At 43.1% G+C, this 23,060-nt stretch overlaps 2 protein-coding genes and 1 pseudogene across 3 annotated transcripts; all 3 read left to right on the forward strand.

Annotated features, from left to right (window-relative positions):
- Window positions 1–2,180: 2,180 nt before the first annotated feature.
- Window positions 2,181–4,459, forward strand: LOC145879848 (heat shock 70 kDa protein-like; annotated as a pseudogene). The gene has a single exon (XR_014392681.1). The product of XR_014392681.1 is annotated as a heat shock 70 kDa protein-like (transcript).
- A 5,548-nt stretch (window positions 4,460–10,007) lies between these two features.
- On the forward strand, window positions 10,008–13,736 carry LOC145879846 (heat shock 70 kDa protein). The gene is made up of 2 exons (XM_082976628.1): window positions 10,008–10,449; window positions 11,495–13,736. Exon 2 carries the CDS (start codon window positions 11,518–11,520, stop codon window positions 13,450–13,452), a length of 1,935 nt encoding a protein of 644 aa, XP_082832754.1. The 5' UTR covers window positions 10,008–10,449; window positions 11,495–11,517; the 3' UTR covers window positions 13,453–13,736.
- Window positions 13,737–19,283: 5,547 nt separating this feature from the next.
- On the forward strand, window positions 19,284–23,060 carry LOC145879847 (heat shock 70 kDa protein). Its single transcript, XM_082976629.1, has 2 exons — window positions 19,284–19,726; window positions 20,819–23,060. Exon 2 carries the CDS (start codon window positions 20,842–20,844, stop codon window positions 22,774–22,776), a length of 1,935 nt encoding a protein of 644 aa, XP_082832755.1. The 5' UTR covers window positions 19,284–19,726; window positions 20,819–20,841; the 3' UTR covers window positions 22,777–23,060.

Here is a 23,060-nt window from a genome sequence, read left to right on the forward strand (position 1 = left end):
GCCAGCGGTCAAGGATGAGTTGATGAGCGAGGTGATGAAGGGGAGAAGGTCTCCGGAAATGGTCTGGAGAAGAGAGGAGGGGATAGGGTCAAGTGGGCAGGTTGTTGGGCGGCCGGCCGTCACAAGACGCGAGATTTCATTTGGAGAGAGAGGGGAGAAAGAGGTCAAAGCACAGGGTAGGGCAGTGTGAGCAGGACCAGCGGTGTCGTTTGACTTAGCAAACGAGGATCGGATATCGTCAACCTTCTTTTCAAAATGGTTGACGAAGTCATCCGCAGAGACGGAGGAGGGGGGGGGAGGGGGAGGAGGATTCAGGAGGGAGGAGAAGGTAGCAAAGAGCTTCCTAGGGTTAGAGGCAGATGCTTGGAATTTAGAGTGGTAGAAAGTGGCTTTAGCAGCAGAGACAGAAGAGGAGAATGTAGAGAGGAGGGAGTGAAAGGATGCCAGGTCCGCAGGGAGGCGAAATAAAATATATGAAAGATATGAAATAAAAAATAAATAATAATAATAATAATTTGGACTACACCTGGAGGACATCCTCCAACCTATCAGAGCTCTTGCAGTAAGAACGAACAAGTTTTCCATCCAAAGGATCTAATAATTAATTTAGTACTGAAAGCATAAGCTACAGCTAGCTAGCACTGCAGTGCATAAAGTGTAGTGAGTAGTTGACTCAAAGAGAGAAAGGCAATAGTTGAAGCAGCATAGAGAGAGAGAGAGAGAGAGAGAGAGAGAGAGCTAGCTATTTTTAATTTTATTTTTAATTAATCTTAGTCTACCTTTCACTTAGCTATTGCAGCTAATTTAGCCTACCCAAAGAACCTGACTCAAACAGAGAGGAATGCTATTTATGTTAGCTAGCTGGCTAAGGCTATCCAACACTGCAACTCTTCCAAGTCAATGTAAGCTTTTGGTTTTATAAATGTATTGACACCGGGGCCCACGGGTTTACCTGCTAAACTACTTGCTGTACAGTGTAATGCGTGATTGTACACTTGGGATTGGATTGTGGGTTTACTAATGTGTTGGTTCCATTTTGTTTTGTTTTACTATAACCATAATATGGTGACGATGTAGGTTGTGTAGCGGTTAGTGGTTATGGTGTGAAGGTTTGGCATGGAGAGGTTTTTGTGCCTAGTCACAGATAGCTTTTGTGTTGTGTACTGAAGTCCACAAGTGAAGGGAAAAGGTGAGAGGAGGAAAGCTTGTAGATGTGAGAAGGAATTTTACAACAAGTAAAGTCATAATGCTCTATGTGGCTGCTATGAAATTGAACTGTGTGTGTGGGTGATCAGGGGTGTATTCATTCTGACGATTATGTTGCAAAATGTGTCTTAAACGAAACGAAATGGGGCGGGACCTACCTGAATTTGTCCAATAGAAACTTTAGAAACGTTTTGCAACTGTTTGGACTAAAGATTACACCCCAGATCAGCTAGATGCAGGCAAGAGTGTGCAAGGCGGTATTGAATGTGCCTGTCACCTTGATCACTCCAATTTGTCTCTCGACCTGTAAGCCTACGGTATAAACTTTCATTTCTAGGCTATAGGTTGTAGCAATCTCTTGATTGGTATAGGACAAATTTGAGTATCATGTAGTAGCCTAAACCTATTGATGTTACTTTGAGCTGGGTGAATGGGAATATGAATGACAGTCATCCAATATGCTGTAATCGAACTACGGCCATGATAATAAAATAAAATAAAAATCAAATCAAATTTATTTATATAGCCCTTCGTACATCAGCTGACATTAAAATACCAGTACATTTTGAAATATAAGTAGTTGAATATTGGAATGTGTTTGGAAATACATTTGGAAAGTATTACCATGTATTTGAAAATACTCAAATACACAGACAAGTGTATTTTAAAATTAAAATATTTAAATATTCCATGCATTTGAACCCAACATTGATTGTTCCTAGGTGTTTTTGAAATGTATTTGGAGACAAGTATTTGAAAATAGTTTCAAATAGTATTTAAATAAACATTTAAAATACTTTAAATAGAAGTGGCTACATTATTTGAAAATAATCAAATACATAGAAAATCAGAATTACAAATACTTAAATACGCATGTATTTGAACCCAGGTCAGGTTGTTATTCAAGTATATTTAGGTTGAAATCTCTGTTGGTGGAGATTGACATTACTTGCAGCTAGGTTTTCGTAGAATAATATCAATTTCTAAAATATTATTTCATTAATTTGTAGGCAACTAACTCCAAACCATCAAGATGTCATCAGCTAAAGGCCCGTCTATCGGCATTGACCTGGGCACCACCTACTCCTGTGTGGGGGTGTTCCAGCATGGCAAAGTGGAGATCATCGCCAACGACCAGGGCAACAGGACCACACCCAGCTATGTGGCCTTCACAGACACCGAGAGACTCATCGGAGACGCAGCAAAGAACCAGGTGGCCATGAACCCCAACAACACCGTTTTTGACGCCAAACGCCTGATTGGCCGAAAGTTCAACGATCAGGTCGTGCAAGCCGACATGAAGCACTGGCCCTTCAAGGTGGTCAGCGACGGAGGAAAGCCTAAAGTTCAGGTAGATTACAAAGGTGAGAACAAATCCTTCAACCCAGAGGAGATCTCCTCCATGGTCCTGGTGAAGATGAGGGAGATCGCTGAGGCTTACCTGGGCCAGAAGGTGTCCAATGCAGTCATCACAGTCCCTGCCTACTTCAACGATTCACAGAGACAGGCCACTAAGGACGCTGGAGTGATCGCTGGGCTGAATGTGCTGAGAATCATCAACGAGCCCACTGCGGCAGCCATCGCCCCACGGCATGGACAAAGGCATGTCCAGGGAACGCAACGTCCTGATTTTTGACCTGGGTGGGGGCACCTTTGACGTGTCCATCCTGACCATCGAGGATGGGATCTTTGAGGTGAAGGCCACGGCTGGAGACACTCACCTGGGCGGGGAGGACTTTGACAACCGCCTGGTTAGTCACTTTGTGGAGGAGTTCAAGAGGAAACACAAGAAGGACATCAGCCAGAACAAGCGGGCTCTGAGGAGGCTGAGGACAGCCTGCGAGAGGGCCAAGAGAACACTGTCCTCCAGCTCCCAGGCCAGCATTGAGATTGACTCCCTCTTTGAGGGCATCGACTTCTACACCTCCATCACCAGGGCTCGTTTTGAGGAGATGTGTTCCGACCTCTTCAGGGGAACCCTGGAGCCTGTGGAGAAAGCCCTCGGGGATGCCAAGATGGACAAGGCCCAAATCCACGACGTCGTCCTGGTCGGAGGCTCCACCCGGATCCCCAAGGTCCAGAAGCTTCTGCAGGACTTTTTCAACGGCCGAGAGCTAAACAAAAGCATCAACCCAGACGAGGCGGTGGCCTACGGCGCTGCCATCCAGGCGGCCATCTTGTCTGGCGACAAGTCTGAGAACGTCCAGGACCTGCTGCTGCTGGATGTGGCTCCCCTGTCCCTGGGCATCGAAACCGCCGGAGGGGTCATGACCGCCCTGATCAAACGCAACACCACCATCCCATCCAAACAGACCCAGACCTTCACCACTTACTCCGACAACCAGCCCGGGGTCATGATCCAGGTCTATGAGGGAGAGAGAGCCATGACCAAGGACAACAACCTCCTGGGGAAGTTTGAGCTCTCTGGGATCCCCCCTGCCCCACGAGGAGTCCCTCAGATCGAGGTGACCTTTGACATCGACGCCAACGGCATTCTGAACGTATCAGCGGTGGACAAGAGTACGGGCAAAGAGAACAAGATCACCATCACCAACGACAAGGGCCGGCTCAGCAAAGAGGATATTGAGAGGATGGTGCAGGACGCTGACAAATACAAAGCTGAGGATGAAGCACAGAGGGAGAAGATAGCAGCCAAGAACTCCCTGGAGTCGTACGCCTTCAATATGAAGAGCAGCGTGGAGGACGACAACATGAAAGGCAAGATCAGCGAGGAGGACAAAAAGAAAGTGGTGGACAGGTGCGACCAGACCATTTCCTGGTTGGAGAACAACCAGCTGGGTGACAAAGAGGAGTATGAGCATCAGCTAAAGGAGCTGGAGAAAGTATGCCAGCCTATAATTACCAAGCTGTACCAGCAGGGAGGGATGCCCACAGGTTGCTGTGGAGATCAGGCACGGACCAGCTCTGGTGCCAGCTCCCAAGGCCCAACCATTGAAGAGGTTGACTGAAGTGAGGGACTTGTATAAAGGACTTTTCAAAATGCATTAGTATCACTGCATACAATTTGCAATTCAGGAAAAACGTTGTACTTATACTTATTTCTACTGGTTAAAATGTTAATGCATTTTTATGGCTCAGTGCTATTTCGGAAGTGCTCTATATATTTATTGGTTGTACTGTAAAGATGACACTAGATAAACATACTGAAAGATAAAAGAAAACACACTGTAAATCTGTTGTTTCATACCATATTGCATTGCTGGACATTGCAAATAAAATGTATTTAAATATGTTTCTAGGTCAGTTGGCTGTTTTCTTGAATTCCTTCTCATCATAACGCATTCAGTATTCACATTTTTATAATAGTTTTTTACACAATACCATGAAATATTGTAAACAAAACTTTCATTGATGACTAAACCACCAGAGATAGGAGAACAAGTGAAGACACCCTAATGGCCCCAATGTTTAGTTTATCTACTCTTTATTCTGCGATAACATATGATACAATCACTATGATCCTTCTTGGAAAAAGAGGCACAAATTCAATTCTGGCACATAGAAAAAAAACAATTACATGTCACATTTTTCCTTTGTGCTAATTGGTGTCAAGCTCAGAGAACCAACTACTGTATAATTATTTGATTTTGAAGTATTTAAACTGGACCTGACAGCATTTGAACTACTTTGCAGATATGAAACAAACGGACAATCATAATATCAGTAAAACATATCAAATTCCCAGTTTATGCTTCAAAACCAACTTTATAAGAGGTTTTAAAAATAGGTTCTATTTGACTCAAAATTCCATGTTGTACAGTAAGGCATTGTTGGCAGAATAGATTGATGCAGTTCAATGCATGATTAATATAATTCACCAATACATTTCTTGGTAGTCCAAATAATATTTTGATCAGGTTGTAAATTATGGCTGGCCTAGTACATTGTTTGCTGCCGCCACCCATTCGGGATGCAGTGTTTCAGTTTCAATGACTTGATATTTTGAACAAAAAAACGGACGACTGTAAATAAGGCTGGGAATGTCAATACAATGCAACTATAAGGTGTTATATTATGCATATCTGCAAGCGTAGCAGCAAAGGCTGGACAAATTCTTTATCTATTTTGTTTAAAAACGTTAAGATGCTATAAACAGCATATGTACATAAGTGGACATTATAAAGGGCTATATTTTTTCTAATAAAACAATGGCCAGTTTAGTCACAGTTACACGTTGTTGTGTAAAAGAAATAGCCTATGTCTGGCGAATTCATTGGGTACATTGACTTCAATAATTCAAAACCTAGGAGCCTCGTGGTTCTCACCCCATTCCATAGACTTACACAATGCCCGAGGATCCCAACAGGTCCCTCAGGCGCGACGTCCCCTGAAGGCCCATTTTGCTAACCGCCGCCTGCTAGCTATCTATAGCATATTGGACTGTTAGCTGATCCACCGGCCAGTTTCTTGGACCACGATGCCAATTTTGCCAATTGGACTTGGACCCCTCTGATACTTGGAACCCTACAAATTCCACGACTGGTCTATCGACGTTACTGCACGAGGAGGCAAAAACAGACTTTTCCCCCATCGCGACGTCCCTCTAAGGCCTATATGCTAGCTTGCTAGCCCCAGCCTGCTAACTGCTAGCTTGCTAGCACCGGCCTGCTAACTGTCTGAATCGCCGTGTCCCCAGCCAGCCCAACCACTCACTGGACCCATACGATCACTTGGCTACGCATGCCTCTCCCTAATATCAATATCAATATGCCTTGTACATTACTGTCCTGGTTAGTGAGTACTGTCTTATTTCACTGTAGAGCCTATAGCCCTGCTCAATATGCCTTAACCTTAACCAACCATGTTGTTCCACCTCCCACATGTGCGATGACATCACCTGGTTTAAAAGTCTCTAGAGACTATATCTCTCTTCATTTCTCAATGCCTAGGATGTCTTAGCCGTGTCTGAATCCTAGCTAAGGAAAACCACCAAAAACGCTGAAATTTCCATCCCTAACTATAACATTTTCCGCCAAGATAGAACAGCCAAAGGGGGCGGTGTTGCAATCTACTGCAGAGATAGCCTGCAGAGTTCTATCTTATTATCAAGGTCTGTACTAAAACAATTCAAGCTTCTACTTCTAAAAATGTACCTTTCCGGAAACAAGTCTCTCACTGTTGCCGCTTGCTATAGACCACCCTCTGCCCCCAGCTGTGCCCTGGACACCATATGTGAATTGATTGCCCCCCATCTATCTTCTGAACTCGTGCTGCTAGGTGACCTAAACGGGGACATCCTTAACACCCTGGCCATCCTACAATCTAAGCTTGATGCCCTCAATCTCACACAAATTATCAATGAACCTACCAGGTACAACCCCAAATCCGTAAACACGGGCACCCTCATAGATATCATCCTAACTAACTCGCCCTCCAAATACACCACAGATATTCTCAACCAAGAACTCAACGATCACTGCCTCATTGCCTGCATCCTTAATGGGTCTGCGGTCAAACGACCACCCCTCATCACTGTCAAACGCTCCCTATAACACTTCTGCGAACAGGCCTTTCTAATTGACCTGGCCGGGGTATCCTGGAATGACATTGACCTCATCCCGTCTGCAGAGGATGCCTGGTTATTCTTAAATAAGCACGCTCCATTCAAAAAAATGTAGAACTAGGAATAGATATAGCACTTGGTTCCCTCCAGACCTGTCTGCCCTTACCTCTCTTATCCTACCTCATTTGCACATGCTGTATATAGATTTTTCTACTGTATTATTGATTGTATGTTTTTTTATTCCATGTGTAACTCTGTGTTGTTGTATGTGTCGAACTGCTTTTCTTTATCTTGGCAGGTCGCAGATGCAAATGAGAACTTGTTCTCAACTAGCCTACCTGGTTAAATAAAGGTGAAATAAAAAATAAATAATAATAATAATAATAATTTGGACTACACCTGGAGGACATCCTCCAACCTATCAGAGCTCTTGCAGTAAGAACTTACACGTTTTCCATCCAAAGGATCTGATAATTAATTTAGTACTGAAAGCATAAGCTACAGCTAGCCAGCACTGCAGTGCATAAAGTGTAGTGAGTAGTTGACTCAAAGAGAGAAAGGCAATAGTTGAAGCAGCATAGAGAGAGAGAGAGAGAGCTAGCTATTTTTAATTTTATTTTTAATTAATCTTAGTCTACCTTTCACTTAGCTATTGCAGCTAATTTAGCCTACCCAAAGAACCTGACTCAAACAGAGAGGAATGCTATTTATGTTAGCTAGCTGGCTAAGGCTATCCAACACTGCAACTCCTCCAAGTCAATGTAAGCTTTTGGTTTTATAAATGTATTGACACCGGGGCCCGCGGGTTTACCTGCTAAACTACTTGCTGTACAGTGTAATGCGTGATTGTACACTTGGGATTGGATTGTGGGTTTACTAATGTGTTGGTTCCATTTTGTTTTGTTTTACTATAACCATAATATGGTGACGATGTAGGTTGTGTAGCGGTTAGTGGTTATGGTGTGAAGGTTTGGCATGGAGAGGTTTTTGTGCCTAGTCACAGATAGCTGTTGTGTTGTGTACTGAAGTCCACAAGTGAAGGGAAAAGGTGAGAGGAGGAAAGCTTGTAGATGTGAGAAGGAATTTTACAACAAGTAAAGTCATAATGCTCTATGTGGCTGCTATGAAATTGAACTGTGTGTGTGGGTGATCAGGGGTGTATTCATTCTGACGATTATGTTGCAAAATGTGTCTTAAACGAAACGAAATGGGGCGGGACCTACCTGAATTTGTCCAATAGAAACTTTCGAAACGTTTTGCAACTGTTTGGACTAAAGATTACACCCCAGATCAGCTAGATGCAGGCAAGAGTGTGCAAGGCGGTATTGAATGTGCCTGTCACCTTGATCACTCCAATTTGTCTCTCGACCTGTACACCTACGGTATAAACTTTCATTTCTAGGCTATAGGTTGTAGCAATCTCTTGATTGGTATAGGACAAATTTGAGTATCATGTAGTAGCCTAAACCTATTGATGTTACTTTGAGCTGGGTGAAAGGGAATATGAATGACAGTCATCCAATATGCTGTAATCGAACTACGGCCATGATAATAAAATCAAATCAAAATCAAATCAAATTTATTTATATAGCCCTTCGTACATCAGCTGATATCTCAAAGTGCTGTACAGAAACCCAGCCTAAAACCCCAAACAGCAAGCAATGCATGTGAAAGAAGCACGGTGGCTAGGAAAAACTCCCTAGGAAAAACTCCCTAGAAAGGCCAAAAACCTAGGAAGAAACCCAGAGAGGAACCAGGCTATGAGGGGTGGCCAGTCCTCTTCTGGCTGTGCCGGGTGGATATTATAACAGAACATGGTCAAGATGGTAAAATGTTCATAAATGACCAGCATGGTCAAATAATAATAATCATAGTAGTTGTCGAGGGTGCAACAAGCACGTCCGGTGAACAGGTCAGGGTTCCATAGCCGCAGGCAGAACAGTTGAAACTGGAGCAGCAGCACGGCCAGGTGGACTGGGGACAGCAAGGAGTCATCATGCCAGGTAGTCCTGAGGCATGGTCCTAGGGCTCAGGTCCTCCGAGAGAGAGAAAGAAAGACAGAGAGAAAGAGAGAATTAGAGAGAGCATATTTAAATTCACACAGGACACCGGATAAGACAAGAGAAATACTCCAGATGTAACAGACTGACCCTAGCCCCCCGACACATAAACTACTGCAGCATAAATACTGGAGGCTGAGACAGGAGGGATCAGAAGACACTGTGGCCCCATCCGATGATACCCCCGGACAGGGCCAAACAGGCAGGATATAACCCCACCAACTTTGCCAAAGCACAGCCCCCACACCACTAGAGGGATGTCTCCAACCACCAACTTACCGTCCAAAGACAAGGCCGAGTATAGCCCACAAAGATCTCCGCCACAGCACAACCCAAGGGGGGGGGGGGCGCCTCCATAATCTTGAACGGCACCAACCGGCCCTGCTGCGTATATAGTGTGAAGTGTGTCCTCATTTAGTAGTTGCATTGTACTGCGGTGCTGTGCGGTATGGTAAGGCAACTTAAAGTGCGTGAAATCATAGTATTTTACTGTCAGCCTTTGTTGCCATTAATGCTCATTTGGACCACCAGAGGGAATCTTGGAGCACATCTACTCTCATAAGTATCCAGGGCTGAATAGGGCTGAATAAATAAGGTATTTCTGTTTTTATTTTGAATAAATATGCAACAATTTAAAAAAAACTGTTTTTGCTTTGTCATTATGAGGTATTGTGTGTTGATTGATGATGAAAAATAATAATTTCATACATTTTTCGAATAAGGCTGTAAAGTAATAAAATGTGGAAAAAGTCAAGGGGTCTGAATACTTTCCGAATGCAATGTATATTAGCAAATACTTTAGCTACCATTTGTGTTTTTTGTAATTAAAATTCACAGGAGAATGTCACAAGCAGTTCACATTTGCTTAGCATGAACAAGATATCCCCATGATGGTAAGCAAATGTGAACTGATAGACCATCAGTAATGAAAAGGCTAGACTAGAATGGTATAGAACAGAATAGCATTGACTAGAATACAATAGAGAAGGATTAGCCGGCGTGTTCATCATTTGTCTTTCATTTAACAATTAATACTGGATAGCTTAAATATTCTGGCTTTAATAGAAAAAAATGATCTTCCCAGGAGGCACATTAACTTGTGGTGAGTTGCACATACCACCTGTGCAGTAGGCACTCAATTGTCTTACAATACATGTCTATTATTCATTAGTGAGAAAATGTTTATAGACTGACATCTCGTGAACTGTTGAGGAACTGCAGTGTAGCCTATAGACTGAAATGTCGACTGAATAAGGTTGAACCGGATGCTGTTTCATTTGTGTGTAAATTTGAATCATTAACGGTTTTTGATCGTTTTAATCAATACAAATAATGGTTTCACTATTAGTGTGCTGTGTGTGTGCGTTCTGGACAGTTCTCCGCGCCTCCCGAACGCTCTGGAAGAACGAGAACTTTCATTTGCTGTGCTTCCAATGCATACGCCTCGCAGCCTGCGTCATTGCACAGGATTGCTGCGCTCTCATGAGCAATGTAGTCGGAAAGTTCGAGAAATGGCTAGAAATCATGAGTGATATTTTTTAGGCAATGGGGATGGTATATATTCTGGTGAAGTACATTCAGATTCAAACATCGACTCAACGAGAAAGAAAGCAAGAAAAGAGAAGAGACACTTTCAACAGACCTCTACATTCATAAACTGTAAGTAAAGGGAAATTAATTCAGTACCCTATTTTCATAATGGCTGTGAGTTATGAACTTGATAGAATAAAAAATGATGCTATGTTGGTTGTGTGGACATAGCCGATTTAGCTGTAACATTATGCCAGAATATTTGGTTATCTAATGAAGAAATAATATTCTAAAGATAGAATATTATAATAACATGTATTATGTTATTTAATTGGACAGACTAGGCCTACATTCCTTTTTTTGTAGCATATTATTATTTTATTATAAATACTTATTTCTTCATTTTAAGAAAATCTGCTCTAATTCTGTGAAGATAACACAATATTATTCAGGAGTGTTCATAGAAAAAAATGTAGGCCTGTTGTGAAAAGAGTTTCTATGTAATAGATTAGCAGAAATGATTGTGTCTGCCATTGTCTTTGTTAAACCCCACTGAATATGTGCCTGGGCAGTATTAGTGTATAACACTAATATATATATATATATATATATATAAAACACTAATATAACACAAACATTGACAACAGTGTTGTTTTCAGACCTGGGTTCAAATGCTTATTATTGTTTTTCAAGGACATTAAAATACCAGTACATTTTGAAATATAAGTAGTTGAATATTGGAATGTGTTTGGAAATACATTTGGAAAGTATTACCATGTATTTGAAAATACTGAAATACACAGACAAGTGTATTAAAATTAAAATATGTAAATATTCCATTCATTTCAACCCAGGATTGTTTGTTTCTAGTTGCATTTGAGATGTATTTGGAGACAAGTATTTGAAAATAGTTTCACATAGTATTTTTTTATTTTTATTATTAGAAAATACTTTCAAATACTTTAAATAGAAGTGGCTACATTATTTGAAAATATTCAAATCCATAGAAAATCAGAATTACAAATACTTAAATACGCATGTATTTGAACCCAGGTCAGGTTGTTATTCAAGTATATTTAGGTTGAAATCTCTGTTGGTGGAGATTGACATTACTTGCAGCTAGGTTTTCGTAGAATAATATCAATTTCTAAAATATTATTTCATTAATTTGTAGGCAACTAACTCCAAACCATCAAGATGTCATCAGCTAAAGGCCCGTCTATCGGCATTGACCTGGGCACCACCTACTCCTGTGTGGGGGTGTTCCAGCATGGCAAAGTGGAGATCATCGCCAACGACCAGGGCAACAGGACCACACCCAGCTATGTGGCCTTCACAGACACCGAGAGACTCATCGGAGACGCAGCAAAGAACCAGGTGGCCATGAACCCCAACAACACCGTTTTTGACGCCAAACGCCTGATTGGCCGAAAGTTCAACGATCAGGTCGTGCAAGCCGACATGAAGCACTGGCCCTTCAAGGTGGTCAGCGACGGAGGAAAGCCTAAAGTTCAGGTAGATTACAAAGGTGAGAACAAATCCTTCAACCCAGAGGAGATCTCCTCCATGGTCCTGGTGAAGATGAGGGAGATCGCTGAGGCTTACCTGGGCCAGAAGGTGTCCAATGCAGTCATCACAGTCCCTGCCTACTTCAACGATTCACAGAGACAGGCCACTAAGGACGCTGGAGTGATCGCTGGGCTGAATGTGCTGAGAATCATCAACGAGCCCACTGCGGCAGCCATCGCCTACGGCATGGACAAAGGCATGTCCAGAGAACGCAACGTCCTGATTTTTGACCTGGGTGGGGGCACCTTTGACGTGTCCATCCTGACCATCGAGGATGGGATCTTTGAGGTGAAGGCCACGGCTGGAGACACTCACCTGGGCGGGGAGGACTTTGACAACCGCCTGGTTAGTCACTTTGTGGAGGAGTTCAAGAGGAAACACAAGAAGGACATCAGCCAGAACAAGCGGGCTCTGAGGAGGCTGAGGACAGCCTGCGAGAGGGCCAAGAGAACACTGTCCTCCAGCTCCCAGGCCAGCATTGAGATTGACTCCCTCTTTGAGGGCATCGACTTCTACACCTCCATCACCAGGGCTCGTTTTGAGGAGATGTGTTCCGACCTCTTCAGGGGAACCCTGGAGCCTGTGGAGAAAGCCCTCGGGGATGCCAAGATGGACAAGGCCCAAATCCACGACGTCGTCCTGGTCGGAGGCTCCACCCGGATCCCCAAGGTCCAGAAGCTCCTGCAGGACTTTTTCAACGGCCGAGAGCTAAACAAGAGCATCAACCCAGACGAGGCGGTGGCCTACGGCGCTGCCATCCAGGCGGCCATCTTGTCTGGCGACAAGTCTGAGAACGTCCAGGACCTGCTGCTGCTGGATGTGGCTCCCCTGTCCCTGGGCATCGAAACCGCCGGAGGGGTCATGACCGCCCTGATCAAACGCAACACCACCATCCCATCCAAACAGACCCAGACCTTCACCACTTACTCCGACAACCAGCCCGGGGTCATGATCCAGGTCTATGAGGGAGAGAGAGCCATGACCAAGGACAACAACCTCCTGGGGAAGTTTGAGCTCTCTGGGATCCCCCCTGCCCCACGAGGAGTCCCTCAGATCGAGGTGACCTTTGACATCGACGCCAACGGCATTCTGAACGTATCAGCGGTGGACAAGAGTACGGGCAAAGAGAACAAGATCACCATCACCAACGACAAGGGCCGGCTCAGCAAAGAGGATATTGAGAGGATGGTGCAGGACGCTGACAAATACAAAGCTGAGGATGAAGCACAGAGGGAGAAGATAGCAGCCAAGAACTCCCTGGAGTCGTACGCCTTCAATATGAAGAGCAGCGTGGAGGACGACAACATGAAAGGCAAGATCAGCGAGGAGGACAAAAAGAAAGTGGTGGACAGGTGCGACCAGACCATTTCCTGGTTGGAGAACAACCAGCTGGGTGACAAAGAGGAGTATGAGCATCAGCTAAAGGAGCTGGAGAAAGTATGCCAGCCTATAATTACCAAGCTGTACCAGCAGGGAGGGATGCCCACAGGTTGCTGTGGAGATCAGGCACGGACCAGCTCTGGTGCCAGCTCCCAAGGCCCAACCATTGAAGAGGTTGACTGAAGTGAGGGACTTGTATAAAGGACTTTTCAAAATGCATTAGTATCACTGCATACAATTTGCAATTCAGGAAAAACGTTGTACTTATACTTATTTCTACTGGTTAAAATGTTAATGCATTTTTATGGCTCAGTGCTATTTCGGAAGTGCTCTATATATTTATTGGTTGTACTGTAAAGATGACACTAGATAAACATACTGAAAGATAAAAGAAAACACACTGTAAATCTGTTGTTTCATACCATATTGCATTGCTGGACATTGCAAATAAAATGTATTTAAATATGTTTCTAGGTCAGTTGGCTGTTTTCTTGAATTCCTTCTCATCATAACGCATTCAGTATTCACATTTTTATAATAGTTTTTTACACAATACCATGAAATATTGTAAACAAAACTTTCATTGATGACTAAACCACCAGAGATAGGAGAACAAGTGAAGACACCCTAATGGCCCCAATGTTTAGTTTATCTACTCTTTATTCTGCGATAACATATGATACAATCACTATGATCCTTCTTGGAAAAAGAGGCACAAATTCAATTCTGGCACATAGAAAAAAAACAATTACATGTCACATTTTTCCTTTGTGCTAATTGGTGTCAAGCTCAGAGAACCAACTACTGTATAATTATTTGATTTTGAAGTATTTAAACTGGACCTGACAGCATTTGAACTACTTTGCAGATATGAAACAAACGGACAATCATAATATCAGTAAAACATATCAAATTCCCAGTTTATGCTTCAAAACCAACTTTATAAGAGGTTTTAAAAATAGGTTCTATTTGACTCAAAATTCCATGTTGTACAGTAAGGCATTGTTGGCAGAATAGATTGATGCAGTTCAATGCATGATTAATATAATTCACCAATACATTTCTTGGTAGTCCAAATAATATTTTGATCAGGTTGTAAATTATGGCTGGCCTAGTACATTGTTTGCTGCCGCCACCCATTCGGGATGCAGTGTTTCAGTTTCAATGACTTGATATTTTGAACAAAAAAACGGACGACTGTAAATAAGGCTGGGAATGTCAATACAATGCAACTATAAGGTGTTATATTATGCATATCTGCAAGCGTAGCAGCAAAGGCTGGACAAATTCTTTATCTATTTTGTTTAAAAACGTTAAGATGCTATAAACAGCATATGTACATAAGTGGACATTATAAAGGGCTATATTTTTTCTAATAAAACAATGGCCAGTTTAGTCACAGTTACACGTTGTTGTGTAAAAGAAATAGCCTATGTCTGGCGAATTCATTGGGTACATTGACTTCAATAATTCAAAACCTAGGAGCCTCGTGGTTCTCACCCCATTCCATAGACTTACACAATGCCCGAGGATCCCAACAGGTCCCTCAGGCGCGACGTCCCCTGAAGGCCCATTTTGCTAACCGCCGCCTGCTAGCTATCTATAGCATATTGGACTGTTAGCTGATCCACCGGCCAGTTTCTTGGACCACGATGCCAATTTTGCCAATTGGACTTGGACCCCTCTGATACTTGGAACCCTACAAATTCCACGACTGGTCTATCGACGTTACTGCACGAGGAGGCAAAAACAGACTTTTCCCCCATCGCGACGTCCCTCTAAGGCCTATATGCTAGCTTGCTAGCCCCAGCCTGCTAACTGCTAGCTTGCTAGCACCGGCCTGCTAACTGTCTGAATCGCCGTGTCCCCAGCCAGCCCAACCACTCACTGGACCCATACGATCACTTGGCTACGCATGCCTCTCCCTAATATCAATATCAATATGCCTTGTACATTACTGTCCTGGTTAGTGAGTACTGTCTTATTTCACTGTAGAGCCTATAGCCCTGCTCAATATGCCTTAACCTTAACCAACCATGTTGTTCCACCTCCCACATGTGCGATGACATCACCTGGTTTAAAAGTCTCTAGAGACTATATCTCTCTTCATTTCTCAATGCCTAGGATGTCTTAGCCGTGTCTGAATCCTAGCTAAGGAAAACCACCAAAAACGCTGAAATTTCCATCCCTAACTATAACATTTTCCGCCAAGATAGAACTGCCAAAGGGGGCGGTGTTGCAATCTACTGCAGAGATAGCCTGCAGAGTTCTATCTTATTATCAAGGTCTGTACTAAAACAATTCAAGCTTCTACTTCTAAAAATGTACCTTTCCGGAAACAAGTCTCTCACTGTTGCCGCTTGCTATAGACCACCCTCTGCCCCCAGCTGTGCCCTGGACACCATATGTGAATTGATTGCCCCCCATCTATCTTCTGAACTCGTGCTGCTAGGTGACCTAAACGGGGACATCCTTAACACCCTGGCCATCCTACAATCTAAGCTTGATGCCCTCAATCTCACACAAATTATCAATGAACCTACCAGGTACAACCCCAAATCCGTAAACACGGGCACCCTCATAGATATCATCCTAACTAACTCGCCCTCCAAATACACCACAGCTGTTCTCAACCAAGAACTCAACGATCACTGCCTCATTGCCTGCATCCTTAATGGGTCTGCGGTCAAACGACCACCCCTCATCACTGTCAAACGCTCCCTATAACACTTCTGCGAACAGGCCTTTCTAATTGACCTGGCCGGGGTATCCTGGAATGACATTGACCTCATCCCGTCTGCAGAGGATGCCTGGTTATTCTTAAATAAGCACGCTCCATTCAAAAAAATGTAGAACTAGGAATAGATATAGCACTTGGTTCCCTCCAGACCTGTCTGCCCTTACCTCTCTTATCCTACCTCATTTGCACATGCTGTATATAGATTTTTCTACTGTATTATTGATTGTATGTTTTTTTATTCCATGTGTAACTCTGTGTTGTTGTATGTGTCGAACTGCTTTTCTTTATCTTGGCAGGTCGCAGATGCAAATGAGAACTTGTTCTCAACTAGCCTACCTGGTTAAATAAAGGTGAAATAAAAAATAAATAATAATAATAATAATAATTTGGACTACACCTGGAGGACATCCTCCAACCTATCAGAGCTCTTGCAGTAAGAACTTACACGTTTTCCATCCAAAGGATCTGATAATTAATTTAGTACTGAAAGCATAAGCTACAGCTAGCCAGCACTGCAGTGCATAAAGTGTAGTGAGTAGTTGACTCAAAGAGAGAAAGGCAATAGTTGAAGCAGCATAGAGAGAGAGAGAGAGAGCTAGCTATTTTTAATTTTATTTTTAATTAATCTTAGTCTACCTTTCACTTAGCTATTGCAGCTAATTTAGCCTACCCAAAGAACCTGACTCAAACAGAGAGGAATGCTATTTATGTTAGCTAGCTGGCTAAGGCTATCCAACACTGCAACTCCTCCAAGTCAATGTAAGCTTTTGGTTTTATAAATGTATTGACACCGGGGCCCGCGGGTTTACCTGCTAAACTACTTGCTGTACAGTGTAATGCGTGATTGTACACTTGGGATTGGATTGTGGGTTTACTAATGTGTTGGTTCCATTTTGTTTTGTTTTACTATAACCATAATATGGTGACGATGTAGGTTGTGTAGCGGTTAGTGGTTATGGTGTGAAGGTTTGGCATGGAGAGGTTTTTGTGCCTAGTCACAGATAGCTGTTGTGTTGTGTACTGAAGTCCACAAGTGAAGGGAAAAGGTGAGAGGAGGAAAGCTTGTAGATGTGAGAAGGAATTTTACAACAAGTAAAGTCATAATGCTCTATGTGGCTGCTATGAAATTGAACTGTGTGTGTGGGTGATCAGGGGTGTATTCATTCTGACGATTATGTTGCAAAATGTGTCTTAAACGAAACAAAATGGGGCGGGACCTACCTGAATTTGTCCAATAGAAACTTTCGAAACGTTTTGCAACTGTTTGGACTAAAGATTACACCCCAGATCAGCTAGATGCAGGCAAGAGTGTGCAAGGCGGTATTGAATGTGCCTGTCACCTTGATCACTCCAATTTGTCTCTCGACCTGTACACCTACGGTATAAACTTTCATTTCTAGGCTATAGGTTGTAGCAATCTCTTGATTGGTATAGGACAAATTTGAGTATCATGTAGTAGCCTAAACCTATTGATGTTACTTTGAGCTGGGTGAAAGGGAATATGAATGACAGTCATCCAATATGCTGTAATCGAACTACGGCCATGATAATAAAATCAAATCAAAATCAAATCAAATTTATTTATATAGCCCTTCGTACATCAGCTGATATCTCAAAGTGCTGTACAGAAACCCAGCCTAAAACCCCAAACAGCAAGCAATGCATGTGAAAGAAGCACGGTGGCTAGGAAAAACTCCCTAGGAAAAACTCCCTAGAAAGGCCAAAAACCTAGGAAGAAACCCAGAGAGGAACCAGGCTATGAGGGGTGGCCAGTCCTCTTCTGGCTGTGCCGGGTGGATATTATAACAGAACATGGTCAAGATGGTAAAATGTTCATAAATGACCAGCATGGTCAAATAATAATAATCATAGTAGTTGTCGAGGGTGCAACAAGCACGTCCGGTGAACAGGTCAGGGTTCCATAGCCGCAGGCAGAACAGTTGAAACTGGAGCAGCAGCACGGCCAGGTGGACTGGGGACAGCAAGGAGTCATCATGCCAGGTAGTCCTGAGGCATGGTCCTAGGGCTCAGGTCCTCCGAGAGAGAGAAAGAAAGACAGAGAGAAAGAGAGAATTAGAGAGAGCATATTTAAATTCACACAGGACACCGGATAAGACAAGAGAAATACTCCAGATGTAACAGACTGACCCTAGCCCCCCGACACATAAACTACTGCAGCATAAATACTGGAGGCTGAGACAGGAGGGATCAGAAGACACTGTGGCCCCATCCGATGATACCCCCGGACAGGGCCAAACAGGCAGGATATAACCCCACCAACTTTGCCAAAGCACAGCCCCCACACCACTAGAGGGATGTCTCCAACCACCAACTTACCGTCCAAAGACAAGGCCGAGTATAGCCCACAAAGATCTCCGCCACAGCACAACCCAAGGGGGGGGGGGGCGCCTCCATAATCTTGAACGGCACCAACCGGCCCTGCTGCGTATATAGTGTGAAGTGTGTCCTCATTTAGTAGTTGCATTGTACTGCGGTGCTGTGCGGTATGGTAAGGCAACTTAAAGTGCGTGAAATCATAGTATTTTACTGTCAGCCTTTGTTGCCATTAATGCTCATTTGGACCACCAGAGGGAATCTTGGAGCACATCTACTCTCATAAGTATCCAGGGCTGAATAGGGCTGAATAAATAAGGTATTTCTGTTTTTATTTTGAATAAATATGCAACAATAAAAAAAAAACTGTTTTTGCTTTGTCATTATGAGGTATTGTGTGTTGATTGATGATGAAAAATAATAATTTCATACATTTTTCGAATAAGGCTGTAAAGTAATAAAATGTGGAAAAAGTCAAGGGGTCTGAATACTTTCCGAATGCAATGTATATTAGCAAATACTTTAGCTACCATTTGTGTTTTTTGTAATTAAAATTCACAGGAGAATGTCACAAGCAGTTCACATTTGCTTAGCATGAACAAGATATCCCCATGATGGTAAGCAAATGTGAACTGATAGACCATCAGTAATGAAAAGGCTAGACTAGAATGGTATAGAACAGAATAGCATTGACTAGAATACAATAGAGAAGGATTAGCCGGCGTGTTCATCATTTGTCTTTCATTTAACAATTAATACTGGATAGCTTAAATATTCTGGCTTTAATAGAAAAAAATGATCTTCCCAGGAGGCACATTAACTTGTGGTGAGTTGCACATACCACCTGTGCAGTAGGCACTCAATTCTCTTACAATACATGTCTATTATTCATTAGTGAGAAAATGTTTATAGACTGACATCTCGTGAACTGTTGAGGAACTGCAGTGTAGCCTATAGACTGAAATGTCGACTGAATAAGGTTGAACCGGATGCTGTTTCATTTGTGTGTAAATTTGAATCATTAACGGTTTTTGATCGTTTTAATCAATACAAATAATGGTTTCACTATTAGTGTGCTGTGTGTGTGCGTTCTGGACAGTTCTCCGCGCCTCCCGAACGCTCTGGAAGAACGAGAACTTTCATTTGCTGTGCTTCCAATGCATACGCCTCGCAGCCTGCGTCATTGCACAGGATTGCTGCGCTCTCATGAGCAATGTAGTCGGAAAGTTCGAGAAATGGCTAGAAATCATGAGTGATATTTTTTAGGCAATGGGGATGGTATATATTCTGGTGAAGTACATTCAGATTCAAACATCGACTCAACGAGAAAGAAAGCAAGAAAAGAGAAGAGACACTTTCAACAGACCTCTACATTCATAAACTGTAAGTAAAGGGAAATTAATTCAGTACCCTATTTTCATAATGGCTGTGAGTTATGAACTTGATAGAATAAAAAATGATGCTATGTTGGTTGTGTGGACATAGCCGATTTAGCTGTAACATTATGCCAGAATATTTGGTTATCTAATGAAGAAATAATATTCTAAAGATAGAATATTATAATAACATGTATTATGTTATTTAATTGGACAGACTAGGCCTACATTCCTTTTTTTGTAGCATATTATTATTTTATTATAAATACTTATTTCTTCATTTTAAGAAAATCTGCTCTAATTCTGTGAAGATAACACAATATTATTCAGGAGTGTTCATAGAAAAAAATGTAGGCCTGTTGTGAAAAGAGTTTCTATGTAATAGATTAGCAGAAATGATTGTGTCTGCCATTGTCTTTGTTAAACCCCACTGAATATGTGCCTGGCCAGTATTAGTGTATAACACTAATATATATATATATATATATATATATATATATATATATATATATATATATATATATATATATATATATAAAACACTAATATAACACAAACATTGACAACAGTGTTGTTTTCAGACCTGGGTTCAAATGCTTATTATTGTTTTTCAAGGACATTAAAATACCAGTACATTTTGAAATATAAGTAGTTGAATATTGGAATGTGTTTGGAAATACATTTGGAAAGTATTACCATGTATTTGAAAATACTGAAATACACAGACAAGTGTATTTTAAAATTAAAATATGTAAATATTCCATTCATTTCAACCCAGGACTGTTTGTTTCTAGTTGCATTTGAGATGTATTTGGAGACAAGTATTTGAAAATAGTTTCACATAGTATTTTTTTATTTTTATTAAACGGAAAATACTTTCAAATACTTTAAATAGAAGTGGCTACATTATTTGAAAATATTCAAATACATAGAAAATCAGAATTACAAATACTTAAATACGCATGTATTTGAACCCAGGTCAGGTTGTTATTCAAGTATATTTAGGTTGAAATCTCTGTTGGTGGAGATTGACATTACTTGCAGCTAGGTTTTCGTAGAATAATATCAATTTCTAAAATATTATTTCATTAATTTGTAGGCAACTAACTCCAAACCATCAAGATGTCATCAGCTAAAGGCCCGTCTATCGGCATTGACCTGGGCACCACCTACTCCTGTGTGGGGGTGTTCCAGCATGGCAAAGTGGAGATCATCGCCAACGACCAGGGCAACAGGACCACACCCAGCTATGTGGCCTTCACAGACACCGAGAGACTCATCGGAGACGCAGCAAAGAACCAGGTGGCCATGAACCCCAACAACACCGTTTTTGACGCCAAACGCCTGATTGGCCGAAAGTTCAACGATCAGGTCGTGCAAGCCGACATGAAGCACTGGCCCTTCAAGGTGGTCAGCGACGGAGGAAAGCCTAAAGTTCAGGTAGATTACAAAGGTGAGAACAAATCCTTCAACCCAGAGGAGATCTCCTCCATGGTCCTGGTGAAGATGAGGGAGATCGCTGAGGCTTACCTGGGCCAGAAGGTGTCCAATGCAGTCATCACAGTCCCTGCCTACTTCAACGATTCCCAGAGACAGGCCACTAAGGACGCTGGAGTGATCGCTGGGCTGAATGTGCTGAGAATCATCAACGAGCCCACTGCGGCAGCCATCGCCTACGGCATGGACAAAGGCATGTCCAGGGAACGCAACGTCCTGATTTTTGACCTGGGTGGGGGCACCTTTGACGTGTCCATCCTGACCATCGAGGATGGGATCTTTGAGGTGAAGGCCACGGCTGGAGACACTCACCTGGGCGGGGAGGACTTTGACAACCGCCTGGTTAGTCACTTTGTGGAGGAGTTCAAGAGGAAACACAAGAAGGACATCAGCCAGAACAAGCGGGCTCTGAGGAGGCTGAGGACAGCCTGCGAGAGGGCCAAGAGAACACTGTCCTCCAGCTCCCAGGCCAGCATTGAGATTGACTCCCTCTTTGAGGGCATCGACTTCTACACCTCCATCACCAGGGCTCGTTTTGAGGAGATGTGTTCCGACCTCTTCAGGGGAACCCTGGAGCCTGTGGAGAAAGCCCTCGGGGATGCCAAGATGGACAAGGCCCAAATCCACGACGTCGTCCTGGTCGGAGGCTCCACCCGGATCCCCAAGGTCCAGAAGCTCCTGCAGGACTTTTTCAACGGCCGAGAGCTAAACAAGAGCATCAACCCAGACGAGGCGGTGGCCTACGGCGCTGCCATCCAGGCGGCCATCTTGTCTGGCGACAAGTCTGAGAACGTCCAGGACCTGCTGCTGCTGGATGTGGCTCCCCTGTCCCTGGGCATCGAAACCGCCGGAGGGGTCATGACCGCCCTGATCAAACGCAACACCACCATCCCATCCAAACAGACCCAGACCTTCACCACTTACTCCGACAACCAGCCCGGGGTCATGATCCAGGTCTATGAGGGAGAGAGAGCCATGACCAAGGACAACAACCTCCTGGGGAAGTTTGAGCTCTCTGGGATCCCCCCTGCCCCACGAGGAGTCCCTCAGATCGAGGTGACCTTTGACATCGACGCCAACGGCATTCTGAACGTATCAGCGGTGGACAAGAGTACGGGCAAAGAGAACAAGATCACCATCACCAACGACAAGGGCCGGCTCAGCAAAGAGGATATTGAGAGGATGGTGCAGGACGCTGACAAATACAAAGCTGAGGATGAAGCACAGAGGGAGAAGATAGCAGCCAAGAACTCCCTGGAGTCGTACGCCTTCAATATGAAGAGCAGCGTGGAGGACGACAACATGAAAGGCAAGATCAGCGAGGAGGACAAAAAGAAAGTGGTGGACAGGTGCGACCAGACCATTTCCTGGTTGGAGAACAACCAGCTGGGTGACAAAGAGGAGTATGAGCATCAGCTAAAGGAGCTGGAGAAAGTATGCCAGCCTATAATTACCAAGCTGTACCAGCAGGGAGGGATGCCCACAGGTTGCTGTGGAGATCAGGCACGGACCAGCTCTGGTGCCAGCTCCCAAGGCCCAACCATTGAAGAGGTTGACTGAAGTGAGGGACTTGTATAAAGGACTTTTCAAAATGCATTAGTATCACTGCATACAATTTGCTATTCAGGAAAAACGTTGTACTTATACTTATTTCTACTGGTTAAAATGTTAATGCATTTTTATGGCTCAGTGCTATTTAGGAAGTGCTCTATATATTTATTGGTTGTACTGTAAAGATGACACTAGATAAACATACTGAAAGATAAAAGAAAACACACTGTAAATCTGTTGTTTCATACCATATTGCATTGCTGGACATTGCAAATAAAATGTATTTAAATATG

This window comes from Salmo salar, chromosome 06, assembly GCF_965601325.2.
Source record: "Salmo salar chromosome 06, fSalSal1, whole genome shotgun sequence".
Lineage (NCBI taxonomy): Eukaryota > Metazoa > Chordata > Actinopteri > Salmoniformes > Salmonidae > Salmo > Salmo salar.

Bases quoted from the DNA above. Each gene is read 5' to 3' on its own strand.
- LOC145879847 (XM_082976629.1), top strand. From the start codon at position 20,842: ATGTCATCAGCTAAAGGCCCGTCTATCGGCATTGACCTGGGCACCACC.
- LOC145879846 (XM_082976628.1), top strand. From the start codon at position 11,518: ATGTCATCAGCTAAAGGCCCGTCTATCGGCATTGACCTGGGCACCACC.